Genomic DNA, 17,703 nt, shown 5'->3' on the forward strand with positions numbered 1-17,703 from the left:
TCAATACCTGTAACAGTTTGGTAGAAGACTGAAGTATGTACACATAGTACTTGGCTCCGGTGAAGAAGTGTCACTTGTACCAATAAGAAACTGTGACCTTAACATCAGAAGGTAGTTTGTCCAACAGGACTGACATGTTAATAACCTTAGTTTATACCGTACAGGACTGCTGTTATTATCTTTGATAAGAATGTGTAAAATCTTGGTGGCCAAGTGGACTTAAACATAACCTGACAATGAAAAGTAATTTAATACTATCAAAAGGCACTGATGTGCTGTTACATTAGTTGAGACAAATTAATTTCAGATATCAACTGACAAATCAACTTCTGAAGAGGTAATGTCGATGAACATTTTCCTCGCATGACATGTAATAGTCCTTAGCGAAACCATTAACCTATAGAATGTATGTAATTCTGATTGTTAATAAATACTAAACAAAAAAAAAAGATATCAACTAGAAAAATACTTGGAAGAATATGATTATTGTTTGTTAAATTATTACAAGGAACTAGAGTACATTTATTACAAGGAACAAGAGTACATGTGGGGACACTCGGTAACTTGATTGAGGCACTATGCTACAAGCTGGAAGGTCGCAGGACTGAATCCTGATGAGGTGGATTTTTTCAATTTACATAATCCTTCCACCTGCATTATGGCCCTGGGGTTGACTTAGCCTCTAACAGAAATGAGTACCAGGAATATTCTTGGGGCTAAAGGGTGGCCGACGCATAAGGCTGACAACCTTGCTACCATCTATGAGCTGATTGTCTAGAAAATGTGGGAACCTCAACATCTCACAACCTTATGGACCTCCATGGCCTGTTACAGGGATACCTTTACTTTTTTATACTTAGAAGAGCACATGTATGTTAGATCGCATTTTGTCATTTGAGAGAGTTAAAATTAAGATCTTTGCTGGTTGTGTGATTTATTTATAGTGTAACAAAATTGTAGGCTTCTTTGATGTGATGCTCTGTAGGCTGGAAGATCTTTTCCAGAGTTTTGGTGAACTTGCTGCCTCCATCTTCATGATAGAAAAATGAACTGAGTGTGGAAAGAATGGTGTATGATATAGAGAGAGGGAGGATCGGACCTGGGCCCTGAGCAAACCATCAGTAAAAAAATGACAATTTTCTTATGACATGGTCAATGCAGAGATGAGGTGAATGGAATGTGAGGTCTTGTGAAGCTTACAAATGTGAAGTTCAGCACGTCTCAAGATATACCCCATTTTTTCACTCTTGGCTTACAACCCTGAAGATAGGGGCAGAAAAATCTTCCGAAACGTTGAACACAAACCACCAGACTATACGGCGTCACATACGAGACGACGGTACTCAATATAGTCACTGACGTTTGAACGTCAAATGCCATATTTTTACAGTTCAGTTGTTTTATGTTAAAAATTAAATAATTCAGCGGTATCGAATAACAAGATACATCATTTGAAGACGTGTTGCCCGTTATACTATACAAAATACTAACAAAAAATAAATGCCCCAATTAAAGCAGTGTGTCTGGAGATAAAGATTTGTCCACACCCCCTTTGCAGTTCATTAAGATTGACACATTAGCTCATTAAGAACATCAAGGATCAAGAAGGTTGACGTTGGATAATTTATTTTAAAAGTATCGATAATTGAAAGTAATCGAGTCACATTGCCGTCATACTCTGTATCGATGCAGTGTCTGTTTCTGCAATCGCGATGAACTTGTCAAATATGACTGAACCATGGAAAGAAATGGAAAGCCTCAAAAGAACTCGAACTCGATATTTAGTTGTATTCTCGTTGTTTATAATTCTCTGGTAGATCCAAATATTATTCTAATCCGAAACATAACAGTAAATTCCATCTGTACTAATGCAGTGGTTTTTGGTGACTTTCGTCGTATGTTGACATCACTGAATAAGATCGAAAATTTATATCTTTCTTCGATGTATCAGGCATGATGGGCATGATGTCACTGGAGCCCAAATTAATGTTGAAGTATGGGAGTAGAGACTTGAGATTGTTATTCCTCTAGTGAACCATTTTATTTTATTTAGTGAAACCGTGAGACTCGAGTGATAATCGGACAGTTCGTATTTTTATGTTATGATATATATTAGCTTTACTGATTTGGAGGGGAAGTGCTATAATCGTTACAATACGGGCAGAAATGAATTGATCATATACTTAGTGTAGGTTAGATTGCTTCCGCATTCATCCACGAAAGAGTGAAAAGGCAGAAGTCTATCTTGTGAAAACGAGTAATGTGATTTCAGAGCCTGTAAGTAAAGGTTAGGGCAGACTTACCGCTGTCGCAATTGAGCGCTACACCGTGAAGACATAAGTCTGTGCGAGGGTGGAAGTGTGTCGCCACTCATTCCTAACTTCGTCACTAGGTGGAGGTGCGTAAACCCTATATATAAGTTCTGTTGAATTGCTAAGAAGTCATTAAGATACTCTGTAATGTAACAAAATTTTAGAATCTTGAAATCTGTGTCAAATATTTTAATTTCTTACACTTTTTCATTGACGTAGTGTGAGAAAGTATAGCGATAGTGAAAGAAAAAAACATCTCGAGAGGTTGACGAGTTTTGAGGACGACTGAATGAATACAAGAGAGTGTTTCTATTTGAAAAATGTGTTTATATGTCTGTATATATGCATAGATGGACGTGACCATTGCCAACATTCTGACGTCACAGCCTCTCCTCGGAATGTGACATACATTCCTTTGTGTTTCACACACGGGAGGAGAGAGCTGACGATTTCCATTGGTAGACACATCAGCAAATAGACGAAGTCTATTGGTGTCTTGGTAGTATGCTCAAGGAAGAGAAAATATGGGTGGAGTCAGCGGCTCTGATTGGTTCATTTGCCGTTTTCATGGTAATCATGAGGGCGAAACAAAAGCCAAGTTAAGTTAAAAGATTAGGTAGTTAAAATTAAGTCTGCATAATTAACGCAGGACTGTGTCAAGCTAAGGTGTGAACAGCCGGAATTCGTTCCCTGGCAGCGTTAGGTATATGAGTGCTGGATCTGGGGTAGACGCCGGTAGACGCCTTCTACTTAGATCCAGAGATCTACGCCCAGAACTACCGTTCCCAACAGCGATAGGTGTAGGAACGGCTTCACGAGATTAAATTGCAGAAATTTACTTTTTCTATGCGCTGGCAATTCCCCGGCGCCTTTGTACTAAATTGGAGGGTCTGCTTAGATTTGAAAATCAATTTTCACCCCCACCGGGTCTACTTTAAGTAGAATCAGAGGGATATTGCCTGTAAGGGTGGGAGGATGAAGGAACTGGCTCAGGATCGTGTCCAGTGGCGGGTTTGGTATTAGCAGTGTTGAACCTTCGGGTCCTGCTACTAGAGATTCAGTTAATTAGTAAGGCGGATCTTAGGGAAATAGGGTGTGAGGTTGGGAGGCGGATGGATGGAGCTGGCACGTTGATCAGCAGTTCTGAAGGCCTGACGTATTTTGAATTTTAAGCGCGTTTATAAGATATGCAAGTAACCTGCCCACAAGTTCTGAGAACACTGCTCAGTTCTCATTATTGCTTCTGGCTTGCGATCCATTGGAGACTATCAGGAGACAGAAATAGCCAGAAGGCCCGCCATCGCCTTTGAAGTTCGACATGAGACTACTAGCGCCTGCCGGACCGTGATACCGCTTACGGTAATTGGCTGTAGTACGTATTCTAGTGTACGATAGATGACAGCCTACCCAATATGTTAGGCCTACATAAAATAGACCTTCCAATTCTTTCGTGCGTTGAAGATACTGGATGAGGTTGGATGGTCCTCAGAAACCGCGTGGGTGTCGAGAGGAGAAAAATCTTGAGCCTACCGGGACTCGAACTCCGACCCCACGGCCGCCCAGCCCGTAGCCAGTCGCTGTATTGACTGCTACCAGGGTTTCGGAGGAGCCTGCAGCCTACATTTCTGAGTAGAAGAGTGAATCACCCTGAAGACAGCAGCACGTTCCTCCGAAATCCTGGTAATTACGTAGCGTTACGTGACTAACCTTTTAACTTGATTTCTTCCGCCGGTCTAGTGCGACAACTTCTCCGGCACCTAGGTGAGGCAGGTAGTCTAATCATACAAATGCAGGCGATTCGCTGAGCATGTCAGCTGGCGACGGGAGTGAATGTACCAATCTCAACAACTAGAAGTGGACTTACTCACCCAGTAGAGTCACATCATCAGCGTAAATAGGCCAACAGCTGATGTGTCCCATTTAATTTTAGTCCCACCTGGTTTTCCTGGACCTTCCTAATTGCATATTCTTAAGCAAAATTGAAAAGGAGTGGCGATAAAGCATCTCCTTGTCTTAGACCATTCTGGATTGGAAATTTATCAGACAAATGTTTACCTACACGGACTTTACTATACGTTTCGTTTAAACCTATTTTAATCAGCCTAACTAGTTCCATGGGTATTCCAAACTCTATCAGAATATTGTACAATACTTCCCTCCTAACCGAATCATAGGCTTTCTTGAAGTCTATGAATAGCTGATGTACTGTCTCATCGTACTCCCACTTTTTCTCCAGTACCTGACGAATGCAAAAGATTTGATCTGTAGTTAATCTGTTACGTCGAAACGCACACCGACGATCCCCAATAATTTCATCTGTGTATGGACTTAACCTTGAGAGAAGAATATTGGATACAATTTTGTATGAATTTGATAGCAGTGATATCCCCCGATAATTACTACAGTCAGTTTTATCATCAGAATTAGACAGAAGTGGAAATTTATGTTTCTATAAAGTAATGTTTTCGTAATGCCTTCTGTGATATCTTCTACATATTTATTAGCCCCGTTGTTCATTTATTGTCAATATAATTTTGTTATTTATTTTTACAGCCAGGCAACAGAAATTAACTCAGTTTACTTGGCATAGTGTCTGCTTAAAATCCGGAGAGATTGTGAACGAAGTTAATTATGGAATTAAATAAGGTTTTAACAGTGACTGCGCTCTAATATTTATGTCCGTTGTTGCAAAGCTAGGAAAGTTTCTGAACAATCGTTCGTTAGTGTTTCTTGTCACATAAAGTTTAATTTATTGTCTCTCTTTGTACTACATAGAAATAACTTCTCAACAGCACGACAGGAGCTCACTCAGCACTGGCAGATGTTACAGAATTCAGCACAATCGCGCACGCGTATTAATTTTATTGAACCATACAGCTTTGTTTTGAGCTATGGGTTTTCAGGTGGTAATCAGTTGAACATGAATTATCATTACAACTATGCAGTTACTTAATGCTAGTGTTTAGTCAGTGTTATCGTGTAATGTACAATATTTTCTTGCGCCTACGATACTATGTGTTTACATCTAACAAAATTGTTGGACACGTGTCTTTCTGTGGATGACTCGATATGTTGTATCGTGCCAAATTAAGGGAATACTAGGTGAATATTGTCACATCTTTACCCCAAGATGTGTTTGAATTAGTCGTTACCCATTTCTGGCCACTGTTTCCACAGACAGCTCATCCAATGCTCCAGCCATAGAGATTGCAGCCGTTGAGCAGCACTTTGAAATCACGATTTCATGGAATATTCACGATGTATATTGGAAATGTTCTGGAAGAACCTCATCATCATTACGCCATGCATCTATTTCCTAACTTATTTGATTTCTCCATAAATGTCGGAGAGTAAATTTCAACAATGAACTTAATCTTTCGGGTCTGTACGAGACAATATAAAAGGAATGTGGGGTGTGTATTGGTTATAGCAGGGCCTTAGTTGCTGTGTCCCCCCCCCTTCTCCCAAGATACAGCTGCAACCACTGGCCTGCAATTTCTTCCCATATTTCTCTTCACCCCCTCGTTGGTGTCTCCACCTTATCGTGGTGAGGGGGTTTGAGTATGCCAAGGACCCTGAGAGCTATACCAACGGTAGCGTAGCTACTGGCAGGGCCTCCCTTGCTGGACAGGTCAAAGGGTAGGCATCAGACGAAGAGAGACACCAAAAACCAAAAACCAAAAACTGATGCCGGAAGCAGCGTCATCAGCAGCGACTTGAAGCACAGAACAAATGATGCTCGAGATGGTTCAAGTTCGTATAGCAACAGGCGTGACCAGAGTGGTTTGAACGGCTGTTGTACTGCGATGTGGAAAGCAAATGGAAAAACTACCACATTATCACTTTTCCTGGACAGTCTCTTTCCAAAAACAGAAGATCACATTAAGTGGAGGAACTGTTTTGGAAGAGACTGTGGACCTGTCATCTGACAGTTACTGATCAATCAATCAATTTCTCTTCACATGGAACCCTGGCACCCAGTTAATTACCGCGGTATCAGTGCAGTGACGTGGGTAGGAGCATGTGGGGACGTGTCTGGCAGGTAGAAATTTGTCTGATTTGTGAATCTAGACAACGTTTTTTAACCCCTGGTTGTATGTGTGTCACTTATTTTTCACTCAGTTCACGTCCCACAGTTTGTTACAAGCGTTCGAAAAATTAATCAATGCATTTAAATTAATTGCCTTGTTTAATGTAAAATAATCAGCACCTAAATCTGTTTTCTGAGCTCTCTTCTTCTTAGAGCGAGTCTGAAACATCTGTGAGGGAACTTGGGTAGGCAACCTTACGGAAGAAAAATCCCTGTGTGTTCAACGGGATCTCCAGTGTGATGATTTTGGTTCCAATCATGTGTGTGTTGAGAAGAGGATTTGGTGACCTAATGATCTGCGACACTGTGATGATGACGCGCCATCAGAGATGTTTCATACCCAGCATAAGACAAGTTTAGTTGCTGCGAATTCTGTTTAGCAGTAACATACAAATACAGTGTAATACACAGTAAGAACATTGCACATTGACAGCCAGTCACATGAAACTCATTCCCACTTGCTACAATAACAAGGAACAGTTTCCTGAACTACTCTGGCAGTATTATTGTTTCAGTTCTCTGTTGGGATCCGTTACCTCCTGGACACACCTCTCGATGTCACATATCTCGATTTTTGTGTCATTCCTCTAATGCAAAATCATCGATACTGTATTTTGAATATCGATTCAGAAGTCTTTCAGACGTGGTTGTTGTGTGCCTTTCATTGTTCTGAGTCTTATAGGCCATTATTTGCTCTGGGCCTTGTAGGGCATATTTTGTATTCGGCCGAATAAATCACTTTCGTATTGGCCGTGCAGATCATTGTTTGTTTTGAGCCTCATGAATCATTGTTTCTTTGGACCTTACGATTCATTGTCTATTTTGGGCTGTACGGACCATTGCTTGTCTTGAGCCTTATGAATTATCGTTTGTTTTGGGCCGTACAGATCATAGTTTGTTTTGAGCCTTATGAATCACTGTTTTTTGGGCCCTTACTCAGTTTTATTTTGTCGTATTATATTTTTTCGCAGATTATATTTTGCCAACGCCAAATATAAAATTGCAATATACTCGTAATTCACGTAGAATAACACGTAACTGTATTAGATTAATTTTGCTATAATAAGATTTTATTCTATAAGAATGGCTGCACCATTGACATCAAGTAACTGCTCTCGACTCGGCACGCATGAAACAAACCACACAGGCCTATTTGCTTGAAGTGCATTTTTTTGCGCTAGAACATTGACTTAGGATGTATCAAATTGAGGTTGCTCTACTTAAACATGTGGTAAATATAGAAGAGGTAAAGTTATCCCTGTAAAGACGCGTCCACATTATTCGTGCTAATGTTCGCCAGGCTTTTGCTCCTCGGGAGACTCGTCTGGCTTTTACTTGTGCCCGTAAATCTTCGTCCACACTACTTCAGTTGCTCGCCAGTCTTCGGCGCGTGAGGATCCGTATATTTACTCGTAGTGTGTATAGGTTGTAGTCGCATTTTAATTTATTGGCTATAGTTTTTAAATCAAAAATTAAAAATTTGCCTGTCTCGTGCCTTGTCATATCGTCCATATTCCTCACGAAGCGAGTCACACGAGCACTAGCACAAGCACGAGTAATGTGGACGCGCCTTAACAGGCCATGGGGGCCCACAGGGTTGTGAGACGTCTCTAGGCACTCGGCTCACAGATGGCGGTGAGGCTGTCAGCCTTACTCGCCGCCCGCCCTTTACCCCCAGGAAGATTCCTGGTACTCATTTTTGGTATAGGCTTGGTTAACCCCAGGTCCGTATTGTGGGTGGAAGGATTAGGTCAATCGAAAAATTCAAGGACCTCATCGGGAATCGAACCCGCGGCCTTCCAGTTTGCAGCATAGTGCCTCAACCAACTACGCAACCGCGTGCCAAACTTAACCATATGGAGCATCATACATATAACAAATGTTGGCGTTTCTTTTACGTTATGATTCTCCTGAAGTTCCATGAAGCATTTGAGTTGAAACATGTATGCAGATTTTCTTTTCAGAGGAAATTATCGGACCCATGCCTCTTTGTTTGTGCACCCCTGTCTAACCGAAACATAAATGCATGTAACCTACATTTTAAATTTTGGCGACTACAGTCATTCTTGCTGTTTTCCACTCTGTTCGAATTCCGGAAACAAATAGTCTCGTCATTCGGTCCGTTAATTGCTGCTGGCCCTCACCAGTACGTTCATTCTTGGGCCCCTAGGGACCCATGACCATATTATTCCTTCTTGCGACTCTGAGTAGATATTTCGAGCGGAGTCCGCCTCTCGAATGGAAAGTCACTAGAAACAAATGGGCCACGTGCAAGTTCAGCACGTCCTCCTAATCTTGTTACCCTTCTCGAACCCTGTTATTTGGAGTAAAGATGGTCGCAGTTTAGTAGGTAAGCGCCACCGTTTTGAAGGAAATTGTTACATCAATCTTCAGAATTTGAAGCAACACGTTCCGAAACGTCGGTACCTATGTCAGGCTACACGGGACCAGGAGGTAACAGTTCTGACATATTCTGGAGGTCTCTAATCCGAATTACAGCTGAAGCAGCGATATTTGTGGTCGAAGATTTTTTCTGTAATTTTCCTTAGTTCCTCCAGACGAAGGCAGGGGTGGTATTTTAAATTAGGTCAAATCACAACCATTCAAATACTTTCCAATTCATTATCGTCCAGTCATTGGGGCCTGCTCAGTTCGAGCTGCTGACAACATTGTTATGTAAACTAGAACTAAAATTAAATCACGGCTTCACATTCCGAGAATCTCAATTCTCACACGCAATTCGGCTTACATTTTACTCATTTGCACCAGATATTTACGTTTTCAACGAGGTGTAAATACAACTATTGTGTTTCTGGACATCGTCCTGTTTTTATTAAATAGATACATCGTTTCGGAGACTGGATTCTGTCTCCGTCGGGCTTAATCGATAGAGGTAGTCCCTGTCTCCGGAAGGTAGGGACTAAACGGAGACAGAATCCTGTCTCCGAAACGTTGTGCCTCTTTAATAAGAAACAGGATAGTGGATAGTGTCCAGAAACACAATAATAGTACGGTCACAAACGTTGAGACGTTTGCGTACGTCAGACAGTGCAGGTATCTTGACGTCACTGCGTTTCACTACGAGAGGAACAGCAACTGCTATAACGGCTAATGTGATGCGATCCGTGACGTAAGCCGACCGAAGATGGCGCCACTGTTTCAGATCCAGACGAAACCCCAGTAGAGGATGTTGAAGAGGATGAAGGCTGCCGGGAAGAAGACGCGACTGCGCCGGTCTATCCACTGCGCAATCTGTTGCGGCGTCATCGTGGTGAAGCCGATGTTGTCGGGCGGGGCGCCGGGTGCGGGCACAGGGATTACCAGGTCCGTGTATCCAGGATCCTCCTTCGATGTGACGTTAGGGTCAGTCCGGACGGAGTCCATCGAGTTCACGGTCAGCGTGTTGCTGTCGCTCTGAAACCAGAGATGGCTGTACTCAGTCCATGTTGAGGCACTATGCTACAAGCCGAAAGATCGCGGCTTCGATTCCCGTTGAGGTAATTGGAATTTTCAATTGATATGATCCTTTCAGCCGCGCTTTGGACCTGGGTCAACTCAGCCTCTAACAGAAATGAGTACCAGGAATCTTCGTGGGGGAAAAGGGCGGCCGGCGCGTAAGGCTGACAACCTTACCGCCATCTGTGGGCCGACTGCCTAGAAAATATGGGAGACTCGACGTCTCACAACCGTATGGGCCTCCACGGCCAGTTACAGGGTTAGCTTTACCTTTTTCAGACTATGTTGTTAGACTGGGCCGCAGTGGATAAAGTCCAGTTCACTCACTGAGAGAGAGATTATAACGGCTCTATTTATTAGTCATCTATATTTAATTTTTATTGTGAGAAAAGACTTATCCTCTTGTGACTTAGACCTTAAACTACCCATTTTGCTTGTCCCCAGATTATAGGTGACAAAAATAGGGCGTATGGTTTAATGAGAATTGGCAGGGGAAACACGGGTAAGAGGTAAAGTCCCCGTGCTTAATAATTAATCACTATGATATGAAGGCGTGTGGGGGAGTGGATGTCCATATACAGCTCCATCATTTTGACCACGGCGCTAGTTGGAGGCGAGCGGTCAGCTTCACGCCCCACCGCTTTACTCCAATTGGCTAAGGTGTTGCATGGGCATCAGAGCCGGTCTGGATGCTGTGGAAAAGAGAATAATGTCTTGCATCTGCCGGGAATCGAACCCCGGCCGTCCAGCCCGTAACCTTTCGCTATACCGACTGAGTTATCGCTGCTCGTATGGAAACAGGAGTGCCACAAATTGCACCTGAATTGAAATGGGACTGAACTCTGGCCTTTGCAGTGAGAACATAGCGTTTAACCGCTTGTGCTATGGCACGGCCGTGTGTACTGGTTAGTGAGGAGGCTTAGTTCCTTGCAACCACTGTCCCGCTACTATTCTCAGGCGCATTCTAGAGACAGGGCCTGTGACTCCTGCGAAATGCAGTGACGTAAATATGTAAGGGCAAGCCCTGGGAGGGTGGCTGAGGTGGGCCCCGGGGTTCAAAAGCTTGGGCAGGCTGCCCTAGTGCACCCACTGGTCATGGTCAGCGTTGTTCGCTTGTCAGTTCGAGCCCGAAGTCGCGTTACGACTGTCGGTCAGTCCGTCAGTCTTGGTGTGGAGCCCTACTCGGGGGCCCAGTGTTTGTCTGGACAGTTACTGTGCTGTTTTCCCTGCCAGGAAAACGGGTCTATCCCATGCCAGAAGTCATGGTCGGCTGTCTGCGATGTACGTTAACAGTGTTTATATTTTCACAGTATAAAAGCGGCTTGGCTGGGCAACCGAGGAACCGGGATTCTATTGACCGCACGGGAAAGTGACCCTTCCCTTCTTCACAGAGCCCAGACCGGCTCTGGGACTCACCCAGCCTCCTCTCCAATTGGGTACCGGAATAAAGCGGCCGGGGCCTGAAACTGGCCCTTTCACTTGTACCTAGTTCTTAGGTTAACAATACGTGGAGCTATACCTCCATTCCCCATATGCCTCCATGTCGTAGTTCTTGATTAATTAAGCAGAAGGAAAACTTCGCCTTCACCTTTTACATTACACATAATCCACCCCTTGTTAGAAGCCCCAGACATTGTAAAGTGCATGCTTAAGTAATATTTACCATTTGCGCGTGTACGTGATGCATGGTAAGGGTACTTTTGTTATCCGGTACGTATAGATATGCACAAGGCCTCATTCAGCCCAGGCCCTGGACAGCAGATAATGTCTTATCTCGCTCAGCACTTAGTCATTCGAATGGCCGTAACTCTGATAGACGCCGAGTTTAAGCGTCTTGTATTTTCCGCGTTCTGCCTTGCCTTTCATTCTGCTTGCTGACTGCCATTTGTCTAACAATAGTAGTTGGAAAGGAAAGCCTTATCGCTTTTGAGAGAAATCACTTCGTTTTTAGGGCACTCGCCCGTTATACAGGGTGATGTTACTCACAGGACCGAGGTAGAACTTGAGTTCGCTGTTCGAGTCGGTCTGCACGACCGTGGGCCAGGACTGACACCGGTCGATGCTGGCAGAGGAGCCGCTGAACTGCTTGCGACTCATCTGCGGCGTCAGAGTTGATTTGAGGATGTACTTACTGTTGACCTTCTTGAGCTCTACGTTTTTCCTGTAACACACGTGAGCTGATAAACTGTGCTGTCTCTATACAACAAACGGTACCCTCAAATCCCGTTGTCTGCCCTCGTTATTCTCCATTGCTATGGGATACCAAAAACATAACTTTCTCTCGTTATAATTTTACTAGTATTCCCTTCAATTTTACCCTGAAAATGGGACCAGCGGTTTTCTTCGAAACGTTAGTAGGCGCCTGCTAAACCTAGAAGACCTAACTCTAAATTTTTACCGCCATTGACAACTCAAATGTCTTCAAGTAGTTCTTGAAATTTTCTACATGTAATAGTTCGCCAGACAACTTGGTCCACTCTTGCGCGCTGTTGATCTAGGAGAGTTCCAGATGATGATAAGCATCCGTACTGAAACACCGCCGTCTATGCTTGTCATCATCTGGTCCTAAAGTAAAGGAAGATTTATCCCTGTTCTTAATTAATTAAGCTTCACGCCATGGAGACGTATTGGGGAGTGGAGTTATAGCTCCACAATTCTTGATTTCGGTACTAGGTGGAGGCGAGTTGTCAGCTTCTTACTCTTACCGATTTACTTCTTGGGGGAAGAGCCCGATGGTAGCCATTTGATGGGAAGTTGGGCGAGCCCCAGAGGCGGTCTGGAAGCTGTGGAGCAGAGAGAAATCTCTTTCTACGGCCGGGAATCGAACCCCGGCCATCCAACCTCTGAGCCATCACTATGACTCCTGAGCTGTCGCCTTCTGGTCTTACCATAACTAACTGATTTTGGTTTGCGTGGAAGCGACAGAAGTTGCCCTATGTAGGAGATGTGCCGAACCCGTGCCTGTGACACGAACCGCCCATTACGTCACTTACTTCCTCCGCCATATTGTGTTGACAAAGGCGAACTCGACGAGCGAACCGAAGATGAAAGCCGTGCAGACAATGAACCAAATCTCGGTGGCCTTGATGTAGGACACCTTGGGCAGGGAGCTGCCTGTGTTGCGGGTCAGGGTGATGAATGTGAGCATAGTGCTCGTGCCTGTCAACAGAGGGCTCTCTCTTATCCTCATGTCGTTTGTATCCTGAAGATGGAGGCAACAGGAGCCTCTGAAATATGGGTACCTATATTCCGAACTACAAACGTCCAGTCAAGTCCAGTTCAATAAATTCCTGCTGGCCTTCGTCAGCACAGTCATTCTTGGTTTCGGGTCCCGTCGAGCCCCACTGACCATATTTTTATTCTCAGACTTTTACGCGTTTTGAAATGGGGCCTCCTCTGCGACGAGACGAGGGGTCTGCCTCTTATTGATCACTCCCCCTCTACATATTGGGGAGTGACTGCCGGTTGTCACTCACTCACTCACTACAAACGTCACATTTCAGATGACTGTAATATTGGTACTTACCGCGACGAGAATCGCAAATCTGGCTCGTTTTTACATGTTGCCATGGTAACGTATAATTTCCATTATTGAGAAGCTGAACCCTTAACCGTCGGGATATAGGAGGACACGTTTATTTGGCAGACATTCTTAAACATATAATTGAACTATACCAAATGGGACTGAGCTTTTAAGCGAAATATCTCGTATGTAGCATGGAAAGCGTTAACACATTCCAAATTCATAGCTAACAGGTTTAAAATTGAATCAACTAATTCCTATACGTGGTGCAATCCAAAAGTTCCAGAAATATATTAATAAAAACTATTACGTCTTACCTGGATCTTATTCTGCACCATCACCTTCAAAATAGTCCCCTTGGAAGCGCATACACCGATCCCAGCGTTTCTGCCACTTTTGAAATGCATCCTGGAAGTCTTTCTCTGTTAGGGTGTTTAGTACCGTCTGCATTTCCGCTTGAAGTTCCTCAACTGTATCAAATCTTCGCCCCTTCAACTTGATTTTCATCTTGGGGAAGAGAAAGAAGTCGCATGGAGCTAAGTCTGGCGAGTACGGTGGGTGGGGAACAACTTCCATCTTGTTTTTAGCCAAAAATTCCTGCACAATGTAAGCCGTATGCGGTCTTGCGTCGTCATGGTAGACTACCCAGTCGTTCGTGCTCCACTTCTCTGTATGTTTTCTCCTCATGTCATCCCTTAAACGCCTTAGAACATCGCGACAGAACTCTTTATTGACTGTCTGACCAGGAGGGACGAACTCCTTGTGAACAATCCCGTCAATATAAAAAATAAACAGATCAACATGGACTTAACGTTGCTCTTGACTTGTCGAGCTTTTTTTTGGTCGAGGTGAAGAAGGGCTGTTTCATTGTGACGAATGCGGCTTACTTTCAGGGTCGTAACCATAAACCCAACTTTCGTCACCAGTGACAATCTTCGGAAGAAAATGAAGAAAGTCGTCTTCTGGATTTGGGCGCCGTGTATTCTTCGTTTTGGCCGACGTTCCTCCGAAACGTCGGCCAAAACGAAGAATACACGGCGCCAAAACCCAGAAGACGACTTTCTTCATAGTCATCGCCGTGGAAACCTCAAAACTTACTTCGGAAGAAAGTTTGGATCCTCTTGAAGCTGTTGCTGAAGTTCCCTGCAGACTTCCAAGCGATGCTGCTTCTGTTCATTTTGCAGCAGTCGTGGCACAAACTTCGCCGCCATCCTCATGTTCAGTTCCTCTGACAAAATTCGTTGACATGTACCATAACTTAGTCCCAAGGTGTTACAGAGGACTTGGATGGTCAGTCTACGATCTTGCAGAATCAGATACCTAACTTTCGCGACATTTTCTGATGTGGTGCCAGTTGACGGCCGTCCCAAACGATCGTCATCATCAGTCGATGTTCGGCCACTTTCGAAACGCTTATACCAGTCATAAGTTTGTGTGTGGCCTAAACTGATGTCACCAAAAGCTTGCTTCAACATTTGGTGCGTTTCTGCAGCCGTTTTCTCAAGTTTAAAACAAAACTTTATACAGATACGCTGCTCTCTCAGGTCAGCCATCGCAAAACCGCAAACTCACGGAAACGCAACAATGCAAATACGTTCACTAACAATAAACCCAACCACTCAACTCGACGCTGCTTGCCACACTGATTCAAGAAGGGTGTGTGGCGAGACACCTAGCGGTATTTCGATGTACTTATAACCATTCGCGCGCAAAATTCAAATTTCTGGAACTTTTGGATTGCACCACAATATACGGACATTAAGTTCGCAAGAACAAACTGTTGACACAAATTCTGTTTGCGAGCGGTGAGGACCAGCCAACAGGTCACTACACAGGCCAACAGCCTCATCGAGGTAATAACTTGTCGAAACAAACAGAACACGAAGGTCAACGGACTTGTTCTGCGGTGCGTACACTGCAACAAGCGTACCATCCCGTTTGTGCTGTTCGATGCAGCTCTAGTGCAGAGTTCAGTTCGATATTTCGAAACCCAGCACTCCCCGAACATGAAGCCCCGCCCACCCGAGCGCCATGCTCTCTCGTGTTGATTGCAGGACGACGCGACGCGATGCTTACCGAGTGTAGTTCTGCCGGGCACGGCGTTCGGGTCCAGCCAGAAGGAGACCCAGGACACGACGACCAGCAGGATGCTGGGGACAAAGTAGTCCATGATATAGTGGCCGACTTCTCTGGCCAGGTCGAACCGCACTGTCAGGGCGCTGTAGTTACCACCTGCAACGTCATTTAGTCCAGCATCATCCGAGGAGCCGAGGTAGGCTACGGGCCGGCGACAGAGGAATCGGGGTTCGAGTCCCGTCAGAGGTACAGATTTTTCTCTTGTCTGCCGTGTCCAGGCTGGAACTAGGTCCCATACGGCCTCTTCCCGAAAGGTTAAGGAGGGACCTGGGGTAGAGGGGCAGAAGCTGCTACTCACGTAGAAATAGTGGCGATGTTAGGAATCCGCGGAGCTATCCGACACGTCGGCTTCACTCCCTGTTCACTCGTGAAGGTTGGTGGGCCCCAGAGCCGGTCTGGGTGCTCCTGCCTGGAATCGAACCCCGGACGCCGACCTCGCAGCCCAACACATTCTAATATGAATTTCCTTCCTTTCCCGAAACTGTCTACTCACCGAATTTCCCGTACAGGCGGGACTGCAGGCCGAAAGCCGTTCTCACGTCAGCTGTGAGGGAGTAGTTGGCGACGCTGAAGTTGGACCACATGTTGACCAGGCGGTACTCGGTGAGGTGTAGGTCCCTGTTCACCGTGACGGGCGAATCGGACTCCCAGAACAGGTTCAGGTCGCTGCTATTGTGTGTCCCTGCCAAATCGTACTCATCAGTGCTTTGTGCGTGGGGTGCTGACGCTTCGGAGGGATATGCTGCTTCCATCTTCAGAGCTACTCAGCAATTTGGCTCGACCGGTAACGCTTCTGACTTACAGTTATTGGGGAGGCGTCCGATTCGAATCTCGGCCAGAACACCGAAAATCGTGACTGAGGTTTTCGTGGGTTTCCCCAGTTCCTCCAGACGAATGCTGGGATAGTATCATGAAATGTGTTTCTAGGTCACACTTTTGCCACCTGCCCTTGACGCCAAGTTACACGATTTCAGTGTGCGGTCCGTTTGGGTGCCAGAACAAGTAGCTCAGTTGATGCAGGGCAGTGGGCCCCTCAGCTGGGGGAGCATATTATTTCGCACCCCCTTCGTTACATACAAAATATAGCTTTTGCATTTTTAGAAGCAACACATTTTAAGAAGAGTACGGTGTCGTGGGTTGTAACGCCATGTAGTTTGGATAAATCTTGACGTTTCGGAAGACCATATTGCCTCTATCTTCAGGGTCGAACATTAAACGAAGATAAAAACCAGCAGAATCTCAGATTGCGCCATGCTTCTGCTTAGTACGTGCTTGGATTATTCTCCGACCCTGAAGGTCGATGCGATATGTTTCTCCGAAACATCGGGCTGTACGAAATACACGACATTGCAGTCTAGCAGTCACAGCCTTGAGAACATCAAATCCAGCACATTTTAAGTTTATATTAAATAACATTTATGAAAATCTTGCAGAACTGATACTTTGGAAATTATACTCAATTCAATCAACCCTTCCTCTCTCCTCTCTATTGATTTCCCATTGGCCCCTCTCCCTTCCCTTCCTGCTCTTATAGAGCTGGATGTTTTTCGACTGGTGACTCAGTCTGCAGCCACCTGCTCACGCTGGTTCCTCACTCGCGGATCATTTATACCCTGAAAATGGAGGCGATATATTCCTCCCAAACGTCGATTAACACAATATCTACACGGCGCTACATCCCAGAAGACAGCATTCTTCATAGTCAGCCGTGAAAACCTCAAAACCTTGCATAATTATGTTTTACTGTGTAGTTTCCCAGAATATCGTGACCGTCTAATTGCGACCCCATGGGTGGCGCTCCCCACAGTTTGGAAACCATTGATGTAGAGCGTACTTACAACTCTCCAGCACCAGAGGGCACTGCTGCTGGTCGAATGGGAACTTCTGTAGGTTCATCAGACAGAACAGCGTCACTTTCATCCTGCGAAAGATAACGAACTCATTAGCCCAGCGAATTTGGGCCCAAGTCCTTGGGCGAGGGGCCCTTTAATTAGCAAGTACATGCAACAGGCTCACAAGTACGCACATTCGAATCCCTGCGGAGACACCAACTGTCCTGACTGAGACTACTGTTTCTTCCTTCCAGATCCTTTCCAATTCATTATTCACTAATCATTCTATTATTCGGCGCTATACAATTCGCGATATTGAAATCATTGTCAAAACCACTTCCTCGTTCTCTAACG

The 17,703-nt window shown here is 44.7% G+C and overlaps 2 protein-coding genes across 2 annotated transcripts in view; one reads left to right on the forward strand and one right to left on the reverse strand.

Moving 5' to 3' along the window:
• Positions 1-1,983: 1,983 nt before the first annotated feature.
• The window catches only part of LOC111871607 (tRNA (uracil(54)-C(5))-methyltransferase homolog), a 52,280-nt gene continuing 36,560 nt past the window's right edge, over positions 1,984-17,703 (forward strand). The window contains exon 1 of the mRNA XM_023864828.2: positions 1,984-2,398. The gene's annotated coding sequence lies outside the window, so the exon portion shown is untranslated. The remainder of the gene's footprint in view (positions 2,399-17,703) is intronic.
• LOC111871606 (glycine receptor subunit alpha-2) overlaps positions 9,284-17,703 on the reverse strand; it is a 30,107-nt gene continuing 21,687 nt past the window's right edge. Inside the window, exons 5-10 of the mRNA XM_023864826.2 lie at positions 17,356-17,438; positions 16,011-16,199; positions 15,458-15,613; positions 12,852-13,017; positions 11,845-12,019; positions 9,284-9,816 (exon numbers count right to left, since the gene is read on the reverse strand). Of these exons, the coding sequence (XP_023720594.1) occupies positions 9,562-9,816; positions 11,845-12,019; positions 12,852-13,017; positions 15,458-15,613; positions 16,011-16,199; positions 17,356-17,438 (1,024 nt within the window). The 3' untranslated portion in view covers positions 9,284-9,561. The remainder of the gene's footprint in view (positions 9,817-11,844; positions 12,020-12,851; positions 13,018-15,457; positions 15,614-16,010; positions 16,200-17,355; positions 17,439-17,703) is intronic.

Source organism: Cryptotermes secundus, unplaced genomic scaffold (genome assembly GCF_002891405.2).
Source record: "Cryptotermes secundus unplaced genomic scaffold, Csec_1.0 scaffold1876, whole genome shotgun sequence".
In the NCBI taxonomy this organism is placed as follows: Eukaryota; Metazoa; Arthropoda; class Insecta; order Blattodea; family Kalotermitidae; genus Cryptotermes; species Cryptotermes secundus.